General features: G+C 33.1%; 1 protein-coding gene across 1 annotated transcript in view; it reads left to right on the top strand.

Moving 5' to 3' along the window:
- Window positions 1–22,553, top strand: part of LOC136026959 (sodium leak channel NALCN-like) — a gene marked incomplete in the record, with an annotated part of 157,093 nt that overhangs the window by 23,135 nt on the left and 111,405 nt on the right. The window contains 5 exon segments of the mRNA XM_065703817.1: window positions 1,489–1,617; window positions 8,088–8,233; window positions 17,045–17,295; window positions 19,257–19,478; window positions 20,674–20,841. Coding sequence (XP_065559889.1) covers window positions 1,489–1,617; window positions 8,088–8,233; window positions 17,045–17,295; window positions 19,257–19,478; window positions 20,674–20,841 — 916 coding nt within the window.

The following is a 22,553-nucleotide window of genomic DNA, read 5'->3' as shown; positions in this document are numbered from 1 at the left end:
TGAATTGGGACAAAATTTAAGATTTAGTGCAAAGAGAGAGGTACTGACGAGGGGGCGAACCCTCTCATATATGTAATAAAAACTTGAGAATAAAAAGTTCTTTACGCAAGCTAATTTATAAGTTACGTATATCTTTTACTAATAAAAAGATTCGTAAAAAATCAAAAGTTCTAGTTGCCTTTTTAATAAACCAAAAAATTGGAGGGCAACTAGGCTTCCTCCCCCGCTCTTTTTTTCTCAAAACCATTCGATCAAAATTATGAGAAAGCCATTTAGCCAAAAAAACAATAAATATGCAAATTTCGTTTTAATTATTCCTCTGCGGAGAGCAAAATCAAAACATGCATTGATTCAAAAACATTCAGAAATTAAATAAAGGAAAAACAAGTTTTTTTCAACTGAAAGTAAGAAGCGACATTAAAATTTAAAACGAACAGAAATTACTTCGTATATGAAAGGGGCTGCTTCCTCATCAACGCCCCGGTCTTTACGCTGTTTTTTACTGTTTTAAAAAGAAGAGTTGAGAGAAAGAGTCAAACTTTAGCGTAAAGAGCGGGGCGTTGATGAGGAAGCAGCCCCTTTCATATACGAAGTAATTTCTGCTCGTTTTAAGTTTTAATGTAGCTCCTTACTTTCAGTTGAAAAAAGTAGTTTTTTTATTTAAAATTTCTACAAGAATCCAGTCAATGCGGTGAGACCAAGTCATCTTTTGCTATTTTCTTCCGTCTAAAAACTTCAAAACTAAGATTCAGCGTCTCAAGGTTCTCACTAGAGGTTTTTTATTTTTGTTTTGAAGTTATTTGAAATTTAAAAACTATACTATAGTCAACGAAGAGTGATAAAAATTAAAATTATCGAACACGCATTGATTGATGATTGCTGTGTTACGTCATTAAGTTATAATTTATGCTTTGGCTTCTGAAAAATAATAATTGCAATTAGTATATAATTAACTGGTCTTGAGGCCGTAGTGTCGTTATTTATTCATCTTGAGATTTTTTCCTCTATTTCTTTTTACCCATGTTTGCTCCGTGTCTCCTATGCCTAGTATTGTGCTCCTTTACTTTCTTTGCTCTTATACCTATGTTTGCTTTTTATATACCATGTATTTTGTCTCTCCGCCTATCCCAGCCTATAATATCCTTCTTTTATCAATAATGCAAAGAAAATCATCCTAACACTCCTGGAAAAAGGAAAAACGATCAGATTTCTATGAGAAGAGGGTGTTTCTTTTTACAAGACTACTAATAAAAATTAATTTTCGGGGTATAAAAAGCGCCTCTTCTTAGGCTTGCAACAATGTTGATAAAAACAAGTGCACAGTTGGTTAAAGTGCGGTTCTTGCTATTAAAAGCCCATGTGCATGAATTAACTTCGAGTAAGGATGTCATTTCTGGAGGAGGGGGAAAACTTTAATAAAAACAACAATAGGCAAATTATTTCCTAAATATGATCAATATAGGCTTCTTCATTTTTATTTTCTTTTAGACGGTCTTCTCAGCAGATTTACAATGTAACTCTGTTTTTCACCTTTTTCATGTCCTTATATGGGATACTTGGAGTGCAGTTCTTTGGAGAACTTCGTCAGCACTGTGTCAAGAACGGAACGGATCCATCGTAAGTTTTGCATGTTTCAAAATATTTCTAATTCATGTGAAGCCTAGGACTAATTTTTGTAATTGTCGGATATACTAAGCTTGGGGTTTGAAAGTAAAACCCATACTAAAAAAAATTGTTTAGGGTAGTTAGCGGGTTAAAATGCTGGCTATGAACTGTCTGAAACAAGGACAAATAACTTAAGAATGTGTTAATCAGTTATGGATCATAGCCTTTAGGAAAAATCGTTACGGACATTACAACAAATCATGCCAGTTAATTGTAGTAAGAACAGATATAGTACCTCAATTACAAAAAAAAATATGTAAAACAGCTCTGATACACTGAAATTTGGAGTATAAATTGTCTGGAGATTAGAAATACAGTTTATACAGTATATAGTCTGTACAGTATATTATTGCAGTCTAAATACAATACAATATAATTATTACACTTGGGGGCAGTCAATAATGACTTTAACTAGCTAGAATTATGTGGTGAGTAGGTTCAAACAAGGAAGTATAATACAAGAATGGATTAATCATGTCCAAAAAATGTTTCAAATCCTCCGATAGTAAATAAGAATGATAACTGGACTATACTGCGGACTAAATAAAAAAAAACATGCTTTTTAACGTAAGTAAAGAGTGAAGCTACGTCTTGAGAACACAAAAAAAAACTAAGGGAACTGTAGAGAACAATGAACAAATAGTTAAACGAATTAGATTTTAGACGAAACAAACAATTAAGCTAACAATGGACTTGACATGTTCAAAAAGTAAAACTGACATTAAACTCAAACTAAAACGAACTGAAATCACTAGATATATGAGCTGGGAAGTCTCCCCCCCCCCTGTACCCCAATTATGGTTAAAAAAATAAAAGACGGATATTAAATTTAAAAAGAAACAGATATTAAAAAAAAATACATTCAACAATGAATTTATAATATACAAATAATATCAGCTCAAACTCAAAACGAACGGAAATTGCTAGATATATGAACTGAAAGCCGTTCCCCTTGTACCCCAATTATAGCGCGAGTATCATTTGCGCTTTACTGAAAGCAATATATGTTTTAAGAGATTTTTCTTTTATCATCATAATAAAGAGAAGTAAGTAAAGTGACAAATTTATCTCGAAACTAATGCGATTAAATTTTATAATTTTAATCAAAGTCCATCAGGCTGATATAAACTAAAGTTCCATTCATACTTTCTTCGTTCTAAAAACATTCCTGTAAAATGTATAAAAGGGTGGAATAAATTTGCCATTGCATAATTTGGTTTTATTTTTTATAACATTAATAATAATGCAACAAAGAATCAGCATATCCCACGGCTAATCAATGTCTATAAAACAAAATCCTGCTTTTTTCGCTTTTTTTTCATCTTTAAAATTCTAAACTTATTTCACTAAAAACAATATTTACTTTGAACAGTTTACTTTTTATAGGGCCATATCCAGGATTTCTTTTGAGGGAGTGGGTATGATTTGCTTGAGGAAGGGAGCTACATAGCTTTTCATCTATAGGTGTAGTTATAGCTACTGAGCTATAGCTTTTTATGAGTAGGATTTAACCTTTGAGTGGGGGGAAGGAGGAGATGAATCCCAGTAACACCCTTCACTCTGGATTTGACCGTGAGTTGTTATCTGACAAAAATTAGTCTTTTACGAACAGGAGATGAAGCCCAGGAACACCCTTCACTCTGGATTTGACCGTGAGTTGTTATCTGACAAAAATTCGTTTTTTACTTTGCTTTTGCTGTGAAATCATTTAAAATGTATATTGCTTTCAGTAAAGTGGGAATGATGCTCACGCTATAGTCGGGGAAAATATTATTTCTCTTCCTTTTCCTTTTATTAAAATATCTAAACTGTGTCCATTAAAGGAATGTGCATTTTAAACAGTTCAATTTTTATAGGGCCGTATCTGGGATTTTTGTCATGGGAGAGGGTATGTTTTGTTCGAGGGGGTTTACAAAAAAAATACAAAATACATCAAAATTTGTTTATTTGCATTTTTGAATCTTTTTACGAGTAGATTTAACCTTTGAGTAAGGGGGAAGGGGATCTGAAGCCCAGTAGCACCCTTCATTCTGGATACGACCTTGAATTTTCATTTGACAAAACATGCATGTTTTCTTTCTTGCTTTTGCTTTGAAATTATTTAAAATATATATTGCTTTCAGTAATGCACGAATGGCACTCGTGCTGTGGTTGCGGTTCAAGGGGGACGACTTCTCAGTTCATATACCTTGGAGTTTCTGTTCATTTTGAGTTAGATATCAGTTGTTTTATTTTTGGTACGTTGTAAGTTCATTTTTGGTTTCATTTCAAATTAAGTCTAATGTATGTTTCTTTTAACTGTTTGTTCATTGTTCATTATAATTACTGGTACTTTTTTTTTGTCCTTCTCAATACAAAGCTTCGCCTTTCACTTTTGTTAAACAAATTTTTTTTTTAATACTTAATCTCTGTTAGTTTTTTCATTTCTTTAAAAATGAATAATAAAAACACAGGAGTAGGACTAAAAATAAGTCTTGATGATGATGACTGAGTGACTTATTATTTTATTCGAAGGCCCTAGTTAAATGAGTAATTAATATTGACATGTCACTAAGGGGCCAAATTAAAAAGAAATAATAATAAATAAAATGTGAATCCGTGCAAAAGAAAATTTCTGAATATATATATATATATATATATATATATATATATATATATATATATATATATATATATATATATATATATATATATATATATATATATATATATATATATATATATATATATATATACATATATATATATATATATATGTATGTATGTATATATATATATATATATATATATATATATACATATATATATATATATATATATATATATATATATATATATATATATATATATATATATACATATATATATATATATATATATATATATATATATATATATATGTAAACAACAAAGAGAGATAAAACTCCACAAAAAAAACTCAAATGAAACTGCGGCCAGTAAAGAGCAAAGACTAAAATAATGCGTATATTTCGCCTGTATCCAGACTAGGTGTCCTCAGCACAAGATAAAAAGAAAAAAAACACTAAACTAAAAACGAATAAAACCACCTCCAATAATAAACACAATTGTCGCTACTGATCCACGTAAGGGAGAGAAGCTATTAGATTTACTTCAATGAGAATATCAAAGCAACTGAGGAAAAATTATGAAAGTTGAAACTTAGTTGACTATTCTGTTACGAAATAATCCTCTTGTAAGCTAATATTGAAGCAACTCTTTTTGGTCTAGTAGGTAATCTTGTCCCCTGGTGATTGTGTAAAATTTTAATTCCCTTATTGACTATTGATTCATTTTTCAAAAGGCAATCATAAATTGGGTCAATAATTAAATTCCCTGTTTCTCTATTTATTGAAAGGTTAGCAAATATATGTTTTTTAATTTCTATAGCCTCCCTCGTCGACTGAGAAAAACCTCTATCATTAGAAATAGCTGTAGCCTCATCAAATTGTATAAAATGTTCTGGATGAAAGAATGTATGTTCAGCCAGAGCCAAAACGAAAGTTTTAGGAAGCTTTCTTAATTGTAAGGTTTTTTCTATTGAGTTGCGATGCTCGGTAAATCTTTCAGTAAATTGTCCACCAGTGCAATCACAAACCCTCGTTTCACTGAAATAGGGTGACACGAGTGAAAGTTCAAATACCTATCACTATGTGTAGGCTTTCTATATACTGAAAAAAGTAAATGGTATCCTATTGATACTATAAATGGTATAAATTGATATCTTATTGATTAAAAGTGACTTCCATTTACTTTTTTCATTATATAGAAAGTCTACACACAGTGATAGATATTTGAACTTTCACTCGTGCCACCCTAGTTCAGTGAAACGAGGGGTTGTGATTGCACTGCTGGATAGAGCTTTCGGAATTTGTTGTCAGGAGTTTTTAGATTCTAATTTGTTGCATTTGAGGGATATTTTATTTTGTAATAGTTACCTGATTAAATTCATTGATAAAATAATAAAAAATTGACGCATTAAACACAACAATAGGGTTATTGGGGTTTCAAAGTGTACAGAATTAAACATGCCGAAAAGGTTCATTTCTTTGCCTTACGTACCTACTTTGGGGGAGATGCTTAAACGAATTTTAGGTAAACATAACATTGATACTTGTTTCCAATCAGTGAGACCATTAGGTAGTTTTCTTAATTCTGGGAGAGGTTTAACCCAGGGAAATTTAGTTAGTGCGGTGTATAAAATTCCTTGTTCTTGTGGAAAGTTTTATATTGGTAGAACTCACCAACAATTGACTGAAAGATTTATTGAGCATCGCAACTCAACAGAAAAAAAAACCCTACAATTTTTTTTCAGTTGCTTTGATGTTTTCATTGAAGTAACTCTAATAGCTTCTCTTCCCTACGTGGATCAGTAGCGACAATTGCATTTATTATTGGTGGTGGTTTTATTCGTTTTTAGTTTAGTGTTTTTTCTTTTTATCTTGTGCTGAGGACGCCTAGTTTGGATACAGGCGAAATATACGCATTATTTTAGTCTTTGCTCTTTACTGGCCGCAGTTTCGTTTGAGTTTTTTTTTTGTGGAGTTTTATCTCTCTTTGTTGTTTACATATATATATATATATATATATATATATATATATATATATATATATATATATATATATATATATATATATATATATATATATATATATATATATATATATATATATATATATATATATATGTAAACAACAAAGAGAGATAATGGCTGTCTGATATCAGTATATATTTTCCTTTCAAGCAAAGAGTAAATGATTATATTCTCTTTGTATTTTTTGAAGCTTATATTTTTGGACTCTTTTGCCCCACGAATTATTTAAACATTTCATCAATAGTGCAATCAGTGCAATATTATCTTTCAATGGTCACTGTAAGAAAATTGCTCTGTATCAAAATATTCAAGATTTCATCCTCCTTTAAAAAAAAAAACAATTTAGTATTATAATTTACTGCTTTTTAGCCTTTGTAGTATAATCAAAAGCGTCATTAAGATTAAGAAGGACCAACATATTTTGAGTATTTTTAAATCCTTTCATTTTCAACCTAAGATGCTAGATAACATGGTAAATTATAAAGAAATAAATTGAAATTTAACCTACTTTTAATTAGAATTTAAATTAAAATTGGCCATTATTATTCAATTTGTAAAACAAAAGTTGTTCAGATTAATATATTAATTTCTGAATTTCTCTGTACACTGAAATAAAGGTTTCCTGATCTATAGTAAAGTTTCAATTCAACAACATGAAGCTGGGCAAAACGTATGAAAGGCAAGTCATTCATAGCTAATGAACGAATTTTCTTGTCTGATTTAACTTGAATTTTTAAGAGAACATAAAATCTCACTAGTCAATTTCGAGTTAACAAACAAATAGCGTTGAGTCAAAGATTTAGTTCTCAAAATGGCATACCCAAACGCGAGTATATCTATGAATGATATTTAGTGGGAAGTACTTGTTGAATTACTGACGAATTTTATCGCGCTGCTCTCTAATTTTCGCTAAATAACCTTCCTCTGTACTATCATATATCATTGTTATGAAACTTGATCTACACTCGTACTGTAATTCGGGTAACGGGGGCGACCTCCCTGTTCATATAGTGGGCGTCTATCATTTACTCTATATCTCTCCATATCCATAACCAAGTCCTTGACATCTCTACCAAAAATGTATAGTAAACATAAAAAATGCTATAGTGATATAGTAGTTGAATATTTTGCAGGAAAAAACTAATGCTATTGTTTTCCGAGTATTGTAAATTCTCTACTTAAGTGAAGACAGTCCTTATTTCTAGCTTAATGTTCCTTTTTCTTATCATATCGAAAAAAACAAAAATACATTATAACAAAGATGATTGCATGTTAATTTTTGCTTTCGTTCAGCCTTCCTCTCAAGATTTCCTCAAATTTTCACTTTAATATTTTCAGCCTCGGTGATATTCGCTACAGAAGCAGTAATAGTAGTAATTATAGTAGTAGTTGCGTGAAAACACTGTCTTTTGGTCATGCTATCTTCTCTTTTAAGCATCCTTTGAAAGTTCCAACTTAGTACCTGAATCCATCACTGAGATACGCTCTGTCGAGAGTTTGCATAAACAAAGTGTTTTTTTTATTTAATTCAAATTTCCCCTCTTTATTCTCTCACATTTTCACCTTCATACCCTTGCCTTAACATTTCTAGTATCATAAAAGTAATGGTGGTCTTGGGAGCAGTAGTAGCAGTGGTAGTGTTATATTAGTAGTAGTAATAACGTTAGTGGAAAGATTATTAATAGCAGTAGTATGCACATGTTGCCTATTTGCCAGTTGAGCATCCCATCATGATGACCTGGAAACTTCAGAAATATTAGGCTAGAAACATTTCTAATATTTCTAAATATTTCCATTTCTTTTTTTCAGAAAAGTCACAATAAATAGTCTTATGATACCTGATTCGTATTGCTCTATGGAACCAGACTCAGGGTACCAGTGTCCAAAGCCAATGGTTTGTATGAAGCTCCAAATGTCAAGATATAACATGGGTTTTAATGGATTTGACGAATTTGGTAAGTTAGCTGTCTTTTGTTTGTCCCAGTTCAAAGCACCGAAAAAATCAGCCTACTTCTTTCAACCAATTTTCAGACTCTGAAACTGTCTTAGCTCAGGCAAAGTGGAAACCAAAAAAAAAAAAAAAAAAAAAAGAACAATGAGCTTAATTCACCCGCGATGAAAATAATAATATAATAACATGTATAACCATAATAGTAGTGACTGTAATAATAATAATAACAATAATGATAATAAAATTAATAATAATAATAATAGCAACAATAACTTTATTGCTCGAAAAGCCCTAGGATCATGTTAATAAAAACAAAAAATTCAATTTTAATTAACAAAAGCAAAACCAACATTAATTCTACATAAACACTAGGCCTATATAAACAAACACATTACGCCAATTGCGAATATCTGTTTCTGTTCTCCTTTGCTATATATTAAGGTCAAACATGTGAACAAAAATACTTATATTATCTGATTTTATGCTTATGGTTTTCATTAATGCTTACAAAACTGAATTTAAAGGTTTGAATTGCTGAAAAGTAGTTACATATGTGTCAAAATCATGGACCGCAATACCCCTTGCTGAAATTCTTAAAGTGTTGCCCAGGCCGCAAAATTCTTTCAGGGAGGCATTTCTGATTTTTTTCTTTTTTTTTTTTTTTTTAATGAGATAAAAACCATTTATAAAAAGTTTATTACATATTTTCCACTTTTTGCATATATTTATTCTTCCGGCGATATGTTGAAGCTAACAATGTCCCCCTATTAATTCCCTTGGTAATTTGTATTGCCTCTAGTAAAACAAACTGAAATGAGTAAAAATGTGGCTAGGGTTTTAAAACGTTGCAAATGGGAAATCAAAAATTCAAATTCTGGAAAAAAATTCAGGGATTGGAAAAAAAGCTGGACAATTTGATTCTCTGTTTTAGGAAGGTTCTGATCCCATGCCAGTCCAGTATCATTGGGGCTGGCAGCTTTAAGTTTTAACCCTTTCAGTACTAAAGATTGTTATACTCATATAGGGCATTCATTGGCCCTCTCTTTCGTTTTTTCTTTCTGAATTCTCAAAAGAATCCCCCCCCCAATTTCAGGTTCCTTAGCGATCTTTTCTTTCTTGAAAAATGTACATTCTTCTTCGCCCTGAGAGATATGTCTGAAAGCTTTCAGCCACCAGACACCCAGATTAAAACACGATTCTGTTCTTTGCAAATAAAGGTATAAGTAGTATCCCCTCAATAGTTTAAAACAGCCCTATCCCAAGTTTTAAAATCATCCCTATCGCTGCATTCCGACGACAGTCAGCAGGTGTTTTTTACGTCATAGGGAATCATTACTAGCAGATGCAGTTGTCTGTTACGTAATATGCAGGATCTAATTTGGTTTTCATGTAATAGTGTTTGTTTACTTTTGGCTATTACATAATAGGGATTTGACTGTTGCGTAATAGGACGTGTTAGAGTCCACTAGTCAAGCAGGGAATTTTTTGAGACATTTTTCTTCCAGGCATTTTTTCAAGGTGTTTCAAGACATCCCAAGACTGTTTTTTACGATATTTCCCTTCTAAGCGTTTCAAGACATCCCAAGACATTTAAAAGAAATTTCTCTTCAACACATCCCAAGACGTGTTCTAAAACACATTTTTTCTTCAAGGCATTTTTCTTCTATATTTCTTTAATTCTTACGTAATAGGCGAACGTTTACTTATGGTAAAAATAACGCATACACACGTGACTTGTTTCTTCAGGCCCCCGTTGTGGATCCCCGCTTGTAACTGAGGAGGACACACACGTGGGTGTTACGCAATGAGGGTGCACACATGGGGTGTTACATAATACTTTAAGAGATTTCATTTTCTTTCAATGCATTTTTCTCAGGGATGCTTTATATTCTAAAGATTTTGTCTCCACAATGGGATTCAGAGGGGCCGTTTCCATCCAGCTGGACTACGCTGGACTGACCTATGTTCCTAGACAGCTGGAATATAAAAACCTTTCTAATATTTTGATTTGGGAACTAGATTCTAAGAAATGGCCAATTCCATACGAAGATAATTCCTGTGTCCCGCTTATTATAATGATTAAGCTACTGATTACGTGTTTTCTCTGACTGCTATAATTGAGATCCAGAGAGGAAAATAAATTAACAGAAATTGCTTATACTTGGTATGCACCTGTATTAAGTAATAAGTATTAAGTAATACTTTAGAGAGTGCTATCAGATTATATTGCCATCCGAAATGAAATAAAAGTAAGCATACCGTTATGGATAGAATATGCTACACCTTCATAAATGAAAAAAACTTTTTCCTTTTCCTCTTTACAAGGACATTTTTGAACGAGTTTACTTACGTGCATAGGCTACAAGATTCTTAAATTACATTAGTGAAATATGTGGAAGTTTATCCTGGATTAATAAACCTAAAGGACACAGAAATTTGTACATACAAATTTATTGTACATACAAATTTGTTCATATAAATAAACACAAACACTGGAGTTTTTTTTCTGGCAATAATTTCATAATTCTACATTTTTGTATAAGGAGGTTGAAATCTCTACTGTAGGGTTCTCTGATACTCTGACTCTCATGATGTGATTTTTATAAGGATTACATGATTTTTTAGGGGTGTTCCTCATTTTTTCAAATTTAGGCAGATTTTATCAGGCTCGTAATTTTTGATGGGTAATATTAAACTCAATGAATCTTATAAATATATTGTAAATAAGGATCGAAATTAAATTCTTTTGGTACATCTATTATTATGAAGGCTCTGTTTCCTAAGGTTTTGGTTACTATTGAACTACAACCCTCCTTACTTATAGTTCATTACCACAAACTGGCTTCCCCTCTTCCATTTCATACACTACCCAGGAGTTTTAACTCCATCTTGAAGCCGTTCCTAAAATATCTTAGATGCTGGGCTTTGATTAACTGGAAGAACAAGGCCTCTTTTTATTTACGTTACTACTTAACTGTGCACAGTTCACAGGAGTCTATAGCACAAAAATTCTTTGTGAATCTGATACAAAAATAGTTCAGCATCTTCCTCTTTCTCCAAGGCAAGGTTTAAAGACTCTTCTCCTCATCCCCCTTTCCTTTCCCAAAAATATCTAAAAGTTTCTGGGTCATCTCCTGAACTATTGCCGATACATTGTATATACGCTAATTTCATGTCCTAGATACCGATAGTATTTTTTTGCTGTCTGTTCCCATTTATCAAATCAATATCTGAAATTGACTTGAACATCCTTCCCCCAACTCTTGCCAAATGTCAAAAATTGATTCCCGTGGCCATCTAGAATAAAACCAAGGTAGCCGGTAAATTGTCACCCTTCCCTTATTATTTTCATATTTATCTGAAGAGCCTTTCAATGATATGTAATGAATATCAACCTTTTCACTCCTTTTTTAAGCTCTAGGCACACCTACAATTGATTCCAAGATTCTATGGATATGATGAGCCTTTTTCCTCTTCTATTTTTATTTTATTTTTTTCCTAATCTCTTGTGACTGTGACACTTAGGAATAACATTTTCAATGTCTTCTTCTTTAGTTCTGGGTGATGCACAAAGTGAAACCTCACCAAATAATAATTAATAATAACTTATTTGTTACCCGCTTGTTTTGACAAATTAAGCGGAGTAAAAACATTAAGGAAAAAAACAACAAAATAACACAAACAATACAATTAATACAGTCTAATCAAAGGGTGGTAAGGGCCCAAGCGTTGATAGGCCTCAGCACCTAATCTAGCATAGAGTTTTTTTTATAAACAAAAATAATATCAGTGGCACAAAACTTTCTGATAATCTTCTGATTTCTATAAGAACGCGGCAGATACAATAAATATTTACAATAACGAAAATACAGAACTCTTATACCCTGCAAATCATTATTATTAAACAACGGGCGCAAACCGGAAAGAAACAATATAGAATGATCGCAATATGTAGAATAAAGTCTGGATAAAGCCTTTCGTGGAAATCTGCCTCGGTTCGGGACAATTTTCGCGTACCCTTTTTTAAGTTTACTTTTAATATCATTTAGCCCACAGGATCGAAAAGCCGATAAAGATGAACAAATACTAATACCAAGCCACCGAATCGAAGAAACGAGCTTAACGGAAAAATAACCACAATCAAGATCACTACTTTGATGCTTAGCATTAAAAACTAAATATTCACATTTTTCAGTATTAAGTTTGAGGCCGATTTCCTCAAAAGACTTAGAAACAAGCTGGGTCGACTTAATTGGGCTAGATTTAGTGCGGCTGATCAAAAGTAAATCATCTGCATATGCAATATACGAAAGATTAGTTAGGCCTAAAAAACATGATGGATTAATACGTGGCAAAACAGAATAAAGACAAGCATTAAAAAGATAAGGGATAAGACTCCTCAATGCCTAAGACAAGAACGGATGGGGATATTACCAACGTAGGTGTCACCTGACTTGAGTCGAACATATGAGTTAGCATACCAAAAACGAAGAGTTGATATAATAGACACATTTGCACCAAGTTGGATTAAAGAATATCAAAGTTGGCTATGGCATATTGAATCAAAAGCTTTTGAAACATCGAGTGCACAAAAATGAACCTCAAAACCATTTTTATGCGCTTCAAATAATAGCGAAACTATAGCACGATGAGCATGTTGGCATCCTATATACGGCTTGAAGCCAAACTGATTAGACATATAATCTACATTAGACAGGAGATCAGGGAGCAAAACATATTCAAATACTTTACTTAAAGTACAAGCAACCGTAATAGGCCTATATGAAGCGCAACTAGTTGGGTCCTTACCACGTTTCAAAATTGACGTAATGTTACCAACTAAAAAAGAATCAGGGACTAAAGAAGAGCATAAACACATCTGAAAAAGTAACTGCAAGTGATAAACTAATTCCTCCGAATCGGTGTTGAGGTGAAAAGCACTGATGCCGTCTATATCTTAAGATTTCGATTTAAGTCTCTCTACACTTCTTTTGACACGGTCAACACTAACGGGAGGGTACATGACCTTGAATGATTTTCTTAGGCAACAGATTAGAACAGAGCTTGGCAAAATGAAAATGAACCGCATATATCACTGTATCGAAAATGTTACTATAATGATTGATCCATGATACATTAGGGATTCGGTCGGCCGTAGGCGATCTATCAAACTTCGCGACATTAATCACTTTATTCCACTGGCTAGGAAACTTAGGAAATTCGGCACCATTGTACCTAATTTTTCGAAGATAGCGTTTAACATCAAGCTTTGTTCTTTGTTTAATATCGAAAACATTACCCCTTAAAGGGTGGCCGCAAGCTATCCAAATTTTTAGCCACAATTTAGCCCGATTTTTTATTGTTTTGAGCTCTGGGTCATTCTTCCAAATTGAACTTCTTGTTTGTACTCTAAAGCGACATAGGGGAACAGCTACCTCTTCAGACCTTTTTAAGCACGATACAATGTGGCTATAATAAATATTAAGCTGAATTCTGGCTTGTGGGGACCCAACGCTAGTACACAACAGATTAAAAGGGACTTTAATCGTTGATAGGAGGCTAACAAGCGTAGAAAAATAAAGAGGCCAGTCAGCTTTGTTCCATTCTCTTTTAGAAATCCATTTCAAACAGTTCGTGGTAACGAACTGTAGTAAGGAGCGACCCGGCTCAATAATAACCAAAACTCTAAAAAATTGAATTTTGATATCAATAGCTACATCAAAAGAATCGCATTTTAATGCTGATATTAAATATATAAGTTTCATCAAGTTTAGTCTTACCCATCAAAAGTTACGAGCCTGAGAAAATTTGCCTTATTTAAGAAAATAGGGAGAAACACCCCCTAAAAGTCGTAGGATCTTAACGAAAATGACACCATCAGATTCAGCGTATCAGAGAACCCTACTATTGAAGTTTCAAGCTCCTATCTACAAAAATGTGGAATTTTGTATTTTTTGCCAGAAGACAAATCACGGGTGCGTGTTTATTTGTTTGTTTGTTTTTTTTTTTTGTTTTTTTTTCTTTTCCCCAGGGGTCATCGTATCGACCAAGTGGTCCTAGAATGTCGCAAGAGGGCTCATTCTAACGGAAATGAAAAGTTCTAGTGCCCTTTTTAAGTGACCAAAAAAATTGGAGGGCATCTAGGCCCCCTCCCACGCTCATTTTTTTCCCAAAGTCAACGGATCAAAATTTTGAGATAGCCATTTTGTTCGGCATAGTCGAAAACCATAATAACTATGTCTTTGGGGATGACTTACTCCCCCACAATCCCTGCGGGAGGGGCTGCAAGTTACAAACTTTGACCAGTGTTTACATATAGTAATGGTTATTGGGAAGTATACAGACGTTTTCAGGGGGATTTTATTTTTTGGGGGGTGGGGCTGAGGAGAGGGGGCTATGTTGGAGGATCTTTCCTTGGAGGAATCTGTTATGGGGGAAGAAAAATTCAATGAAAAGGGCGCAGGGTTCTCTAGCATTACTATAAGAAAACAATGAAAAATAAACATGAAAACGTTTTTTCAAATGAAAGGAAGAAGTAGCATTGAAACTTAAAACGAACAGAGATAATTACGCATATGAGGGGTTCTAAAAATACTTTAGCATAAAGAGCGAGGTATTTAGGAGGAGATAAATACCTTGCTCTTTATGCTAAAGTATTTTTAGTAATTTCAACTATTTATTCTACGGCCTTTCTGATTCAGGGGTCATAATTAAAGAATTGGGACAAAACTTACGATTTAGTGTAAAGAGCGAGGTATTAACGAGGGTACAAACCCCCTCGTATACATAATAAAAATATAAGGCTATGAAAGTTTGTTACGTATGTTAATTCTTAGGTTACGTGTATTTTTTACTAATAAAAACGTTCATTAAAAATTAAAAGTTCTAGTTGCCTTTTTAAGTAACCGAAAAATTGGAGGGCAACTAGGCCTCCTTCTCCACCCCTTATTTCTCAAAATCGTCTGATCAAAACTAAGAGAAAGCCATTTAGCCAAAAAAAGAATTAATATACAAGTTTCATTTTAATAATTTATGTGCAGAGAGCCAAAACCAAACATGCATTAATTCAAAAACGTTCAGAAATTAAATAAAAAAAAAACTAATTTTTTTAGCTGAAAGTAAGGAGCGATATTAAAACTTAAAACGAACAGAAATTACTCCGTATATGAAATGGGTTGTCCCCTCCGCAATCCCTCGCTCTTTACGCTGAAGTTTGACTCTTTGCCACAATTCTACTTTTTAAAACAATTAAAAGCTTTAGCGTAAAGAGCGAGGGATTGCGGAGGGGACAACCCTTTTCATATACGGAGTAATTTCTATTCGTTTTAAGTTTTAATATCGCTCCTTACTTTCAGCTAAAAAAATTAGTTTTTTTTTTATTTAATTCTAGAATTGGGACGAAGGTTCTTCTCAGCAGTACCATTAAGGGTAACAGTGAGGGATAGGGGGAGATGGTCATAATCACGCTCATCCTGATCAACATGGACTTCGCCACAGATGAGACCAGAAGAAACGATACAATGGTCGATGTCCGAAAGTGAGCCACTATTATGGATATAGGAATAGGAGGCATCTTTCTTCAAAATTTTGTAACTATTCGGTAGGGAATCTAAAAGAAGCTCAGTCCGCACTGATGAAGAGTTAATATTACAGTTCGTATCACCAATTAATAACCAATCCAGTCCATATCTCTCAATGCCATTCAAAAGACTTTTTATTAATGCGCAAGATTTTGTAAATTTAGTTAATCTTCGGAGGGATTTCTGGTCGCAGGGGAGATAAACATTAATGAGGACAAGGTTGGCAAGACGAATAGCAATATAACAATCACTCTCGTGATAGCATAAAGGGGGTGGTGAATACAGCGTCTTTTTTTTAAACATGCTAGGCCACCTGATGGTCTGCCAGAGGTTTTGCGTGCACTTTTAGAAAAAACTGAGTGTTCGTTACTTCTCTGTAGGGAGTTTGAGCCCACTAAAGGTAGGAGATGCTCCTGGAGGAATAAAACATCAAAATTTTCTAATTTCTGATCTAAAGAAATGTCTTTATCCTTAGTACCGTTAATATTGAACGAACATATAGTGAAGTTAGTCTTAGCACTCATTTTCTAGTATAGGACGATCGTTTCGACAGAAGTTCACGAAGAATTCGGCATTTCATTGAGAATGACAAATGATTGCCTTGACAGTTCGCACATTTTGGTTTAGCCTGGCACGACGAATCAGGCGAGGATTCATGTTGCCCTGCGCAACGGGAGCAGCATTTTTTTTTTTATCACAATTTGATTTTAAGTGATTTGGTGATTGGCAATTATAACAGCATTTGGGTGGGCGTTGGTATTCGTAAACTCGATATATCTCATACCCCATCTTTATACCAAGCCGAAGTACATTAGCGAGCGCAACAGCGTTTTCAAAAAAACACTCTAACAGCCCAAGAATTGCCTATTCGTTTCGCATGAGTAATATTGTTGCAATCAATTAACATTCCCTCATCAAAATTGGGAAAAGGTTCTGGCTCTCTAGCTGCTCATTCTTATATGATTGGCCCTCAATCACAACATAATCTTTTCGTTCTTCCTTGTCTATGCCTGGTACAGTAGCATCAGTATCTTATTTATCACATTTTATGTTATAATTATTTCTTGCCTGATTTTCTACAGAGAGGAATTCCTGTGATTTCGATAGGATGATTATTTTGTTAATAATTAATATAGTCAGCAGATACTTATATCTTTGAAATTCTTCATAATGATGGTATTTATTGAATTGTAATACTAAAAGCATTATGTAATTCAAAAATCGACCATTTTCAGCAACAAGTATTTTCACCGTGTATCAAGCTGCTTCTCAAGAAGGTTGGGTATTTATCATGTATAGAACAATGGACAGCATGCCCGGTTGGAAGTCTGTAGTTTATTTCACAACACTTATATTTTTCCTTTCGTGGCTTGTCAAAAACGTTTTTATTGCTGTAGTAAGAGAAACATTTAACGAAATAAGAGTACAGTTCCAGCAAATGTGGGGAAATAGAGCAAATCGCCTTACAGATGACAATGAATCTAAAGTAAGTTCCTCTTTTAGATTTTCATTTTATTTTTTTTTTTGGTTAGCTTTTTAATGCTGGTAAAAATGTCTATAGCACCTAAAAGAGTGAAGATAAAATTTGATTATTTGAACTGGTGAATTGACGTCTTGCATAACCGTATGTATCTTAAAAATGGGAAAAATTAGGAACACAATTTTAGATGAAAACACCTTAACATAGAATAACCCATTTTGTGGGAGCCAAAGTTATAAGGTAGAAACTTGGGGAAAATCAGCAAAAAAAAGCTAAAAATATATACCTCCAAACGACCACAAAAAGGACAAATTTTTCTTTTGGAGGTATAGTTTTATTGGGAGCCAAATGATTGGTAAAGTTGGAATTTTTAGGGAGGAAAAGTACTGTTGTATTTTACTAGTAAGTTTCTCTTATCTGTTTTCACAGCTTACTGTGGGCAAACTGACGATATTTTAATAATATACTACAAACTTCAGAGTTTTGGAGCAGCCACAAACTATTTTTTTTAAGAAAGTTTTGATTTTCAAGCATGAATCGATCTGAAATGATTTAAAAGGACAATTTTTTTTATTTTCTTGGTACTTAAAACAAATAATACGGCTCTGGTAAATAAAAATGTATTTTATAAAAGCCATCACATTTGCTGAAGAGTGAGGAACTAATTCTTTTTTTTTCTTCTTCTTTTACTGCTATTAATGAGCCAAGTTTATTTTGGCATCAAAATAAACTTTATTAATTATTCATCAAAATTAATTCATCAAATTAGTCCATCAAAGGTATCAAAATCTATTGATTGAATTTTGTTACTTTTGCGATGTCTGGAATATTTTAATCACCTGTAACACTTATATGGAGTATCTGTTTGGAATATTTTGTGGTCTTCCATAAGTTTGCTGAGCCCAGTCTAAAAAAAACAGCTATTATTATGCTATATATATATTTTTTTTAATCTTGAAAACATCATTTAGTTCTTTAAAGCTTTCCCTTATGCAGATGGCAGCACTAAAAATGATTTAGTTATCTTTTCTAATTTGTCTCTTTTTCAATATTCTTTGGATTCTGCTGAAGAATTTTCAGTAGTAAAACAATTAAATAATAATTGTCGTATTAATACTAATATAACTGCAAACTCGCTAGAGGGCTCACTCTGGGGTGGCTCCCTTTCTATAAATACACTTAAATACAATTAATAAATTGGTATTTTGACACTAATATAACTGCAAACTTGCTAGAGGGTCTACTGTGGGGTGGCTTTGGTTCTTTAAATACAATTAAATAATTGTCATATTAACACAAATATAACTGCAAATTCACTAGAGGATAAAGGTGTCTAGGCTGTTCACTCTGGGGTGGCTCGTTATGTCTGACATCAAAGAATTTTGAATAAGTGTTTGAATTGGGTCCACATCTTTAGTTTTAATTTCATATTCCCAGGATATACAGTAGCTATTTTATTTTAAGCCTAGTGAGCTTCAGTGTGGAAAATTTATTTAAAGTTTTGTATATTATGTCATCTAGATATTGTGATCATATTTTTAAATCTTTGTCGGTGAACGCTTCTTGCGTCATCCCAACGCCTCTTAATTTTGGTCAAGATGTCTTAACGGTATAAGCTTTGGTAGCCTATAAACGCTTATCAAATTATTCTGTGATAATACACTCGCTCAAATAAGTGCCTAAATCTATTCTTAGATAATTCTGAAATAAGGTCAGGTCAACGTTTTTCAGCTTTTTGAAGCGCAGAAGTTTCAGAAAGTTCCTTTAAAACCGCCAATACAGTAACTTCTACAATCCTAATCGCAGCTCTATTACCTATCTTCCTATTTTACCAGACTTTTTCAACTTCAAAAAAAGCCGCACTATTTGGTCCTTACACTTTCTGCAACTTAAGTGTATTCTACTTTCTTAATAATAATACTACCAAAGAGTATAAACTTACTAAAGACCAACTTTATAAATTCTAGCTGTTGAAGGGGTCAGATACCAACTGGCAGGTGATAGCAGTTACAGATTCAGCTTCTACACGACGTGCTGCAAGGGTGCTTATAAATTTCTTAAATTCCGCAACGTTTCACATTCTCATCATAATTGTTATTCTTTTGAATGCAATGGTCATGGCCAGTATTAGTTACAAACACGACGGAAGACCAAGGGAATCATTCTATCAGACACAGTATTATATTGAGGTTTGTCTACTTTCTTTTATCATTTTTATGATTGGTACAAATATTCAATATTCAAGTTTCCTTATTTGTTATTTATTATGATCCATCGCAAGGGACTAGAAAATTCAACAAAAGAAAATTCCATGCAGGAAGTAGAAATATTTACTTTAATGTTTTACAAACCTAGTCACAGCCTTGTATTTTAAAGAGGTTAATTGTTTCTTTACTTATCTCAGAATTTGGTACTATAAAAATTAATGGTCCGTGCAAGAAGCCCAAAAGTACACTTTGAAAAGTTCATACTCAAGCCATTACCCTCTTCTTTTTTTCTTCTTTTTTCGGGGGGGGGGGGGGGTCAGGATGCATTTTGGACGTTCTGGTCCTTAATCATTGAATGCATGTAGTCTCTAATTGCACAAAAAGTTTCTGAGATATAGAATTTTCTATTAAGAGGACCGAGGGCAAATACACAATATCCATTTCACAAGGCACAGAATTAATGTTTGAACTCATGAAGTATAGAAAACTCGTAAATAGTCTAAAATTTTGGTGTTCAGTCGTAAAACAGCCTATGCAGAGTGTAACGCCACACTCTTTGCAGTAAGTAAGTCAGGTAAGTCCTCCAGCCGTTATCACCTGGACATTGACATTGCTTATCTATTTTCATGAAAATTTTCTGTGCCAATGGATCCAATGCTAGGACCTGGTTGCAACGCTTCCTTTCAAACAGTTCGTGGTAACTAACTGTAGTAAGGAGCGACCCCGGCTCAATAATAAACGAAACTCTAAAAAACGGAATTTGATGCTAAAAGATACATCTAAAGAATCGGATTTTCATGCTGATTTTAAATATATAAATTTCATCAAATTTAATCTTTGTCATCAAAAGTTACGAGCCTGAGAAAATGTGGCAGATTTGGAAAATAGGGGGATACACCCTCTAAAAGTAATAGAATCATAACGAAAATCACACCATCGCATTCAGCGTATCAGAGAACCCTATAGCAAAAATTTCAAGCTCCTATCTACAAAAATGTGGAATTTCGTATTTTTTTTGCCAGAAGACAGATCACGGGTGTGTGTTTATTTTATCAAATAACGAAGGATTTTCGCTTCATTCAAGCACTGCTTCCAATAGTGACTAACAATACCTTGCACTGTATATGTGTGCGTGTTAACACTTATGCTAGCTCCAAGCTGAATATATCTTTTCTAGGTGGCGTTTACAATCTTCTTTGATCTTGAAACATTGGTAAAAATTTGGATTTTTGGCATCACTGGTTATTTGAAGCGATCAATTTTCAAATTTGAACTCCTGCTAGCACTTGGAACTACGATTCACGTCATACCCCAGTTTTATCTATCAGCATTTACATACTTTCAGGTAAACAGCTTAAAACGATATTTCTATTTTGAACAGAAAGTTGATGAGAATTAGAGTAAGTATGAAGCAATCCATAAGAACAAGAATTAAGGTCACAAAAGAGGGAGAAGGAATAGCTTCATCGTCCAGAAAATTCGAAAAATCTTCTCTTTTGTCAGCCTCTCTCCTAAATCCTTTATCCCACCAAAATAAAATCTTAGGCATCTATATTCAACTATTTACAGGCCATCCTCATCGCTATTCATGTATTGCATTAAAAGCTTTCCAAGAGAGAAGTATTTCAAATGGAAGTAAACGGCCATATTAAATTTAAAACGAGCAGAAATATAGCCCTATTATAATTAAATTTTAGAACGATAAGAAATAACTATTAAAAACACAAAATAAATAAAACCCAGAACAAACATAAATTGAAACAAGAAATCATGTCAAAAATCAAAATAACAGATACTGATCTAATTTATTAAATAGACGCTGAAAGCAATAAAAATTAACTTGATTGCTTGAGTCAAACTCAAAACGAAAAAAATTACTGCAAACAGAAGTTTGGCTCCCCCTCCCCCTCCCCTAACCGTAATATCTCTTTAGCCTGTTACTTCATTTATTTTTAGTTGAAAATTAAGTGTATTTTGAGCAGTGAGCTTTAATCAATCAAAACCTCGAAAAAAAGTTTACAATAAATCATAATAATAATCAAGATGACCAAAATGAACAAACAACTTTAAACTAAATCTTTAACATATTATGGCAGTAATTCCTGGAATCAAAACAACTATTTTATTTTTCAATGTTATAAATTTAAAAAAAAATGTTTATTATAGTTTTATTTTTTTTAAATAAAGCCCCAATGACACAATATTTGCAGAATATTCATGGTTAGAGAAGGGAAGGGTGAAACTCTAGTTTGCAGTAATTTTTATTAGCTGTAAGTTTAACTAGGGTCTTTAATTTAATTTTTATTGGTTTTAGAACTTATTTATTCAGCTTTATCAATATCATTTATTTTAATTTTTGATTAGCTGTCAGAAGTAGTCGTATTAACAGTCACGTGTAGTCACGGTTGCAAGCAGTTGTAGTCGTAAGTAATCGTAGTAACAGTTAAAAGTACTCGCTGTTGCAAGTAGTAAAATTTGTAGTCACAGTCTCAATTAGTCTCACTCACAGTGACCCTGAGGAATTCAAGTTAATTGCAGATATTCTTATTTGATAATTTGGACGCACGTGGTGTTTTTCTATTTAGTTCAAGATCCTCCTCACATTTCGATAAAATCTTCACCTTACTATCAATTGCTTTTCCAGCAACACTCTAGATCAAACGCTCCCCCCTTTCCCATTGATAAATCCAGTGTTTTTTTTCAAATTTTTTATCTGTGTTGAAGAGTGGTATCTAAAATGGGCAAGAGGGGGATGTTTACTCTCCAATCACTTTTTAACATCCTTTTCAACAGGCTCTAAAAGATCCTACTCGATACCACCAGCCGTTCCTTGGATATTACTGAAATGCCCTTATGTCAACCTGCATTCACATAACGTATTTTGATATAGTTCAACATCTCCCTCAAATTCCTGGAGAAATCCACTTTAATACCCACAGCCTTCCTAGAGATTGAACATCAAACATGTCCCACTTTCCTGAAAACGAACCTTACTTGTAAACGATGGGCAACATGCATAACTTATAGCCCTTGTCCCAGTAGCTGTTACAGATCATT

The sequence above is a fragment of the Artemia franciscana genome, chromosome 5, assembly GCF_032884065.1.
Source record: "Artemia franciscana chromosome 5, ASM3288406v1, whole genome shotgun sequence".
NCBI lineage: Eukaryota > Metazoa > Arthropoda > Branchiopoda > Anostraca > Artemiidae > Artemia > Artemia franciscana.
The sequence above is the reverse complement of the archived record's forward strand: the minus strand, read 5'-3'. Positions and strand labels throughout refer to the sequence as shown.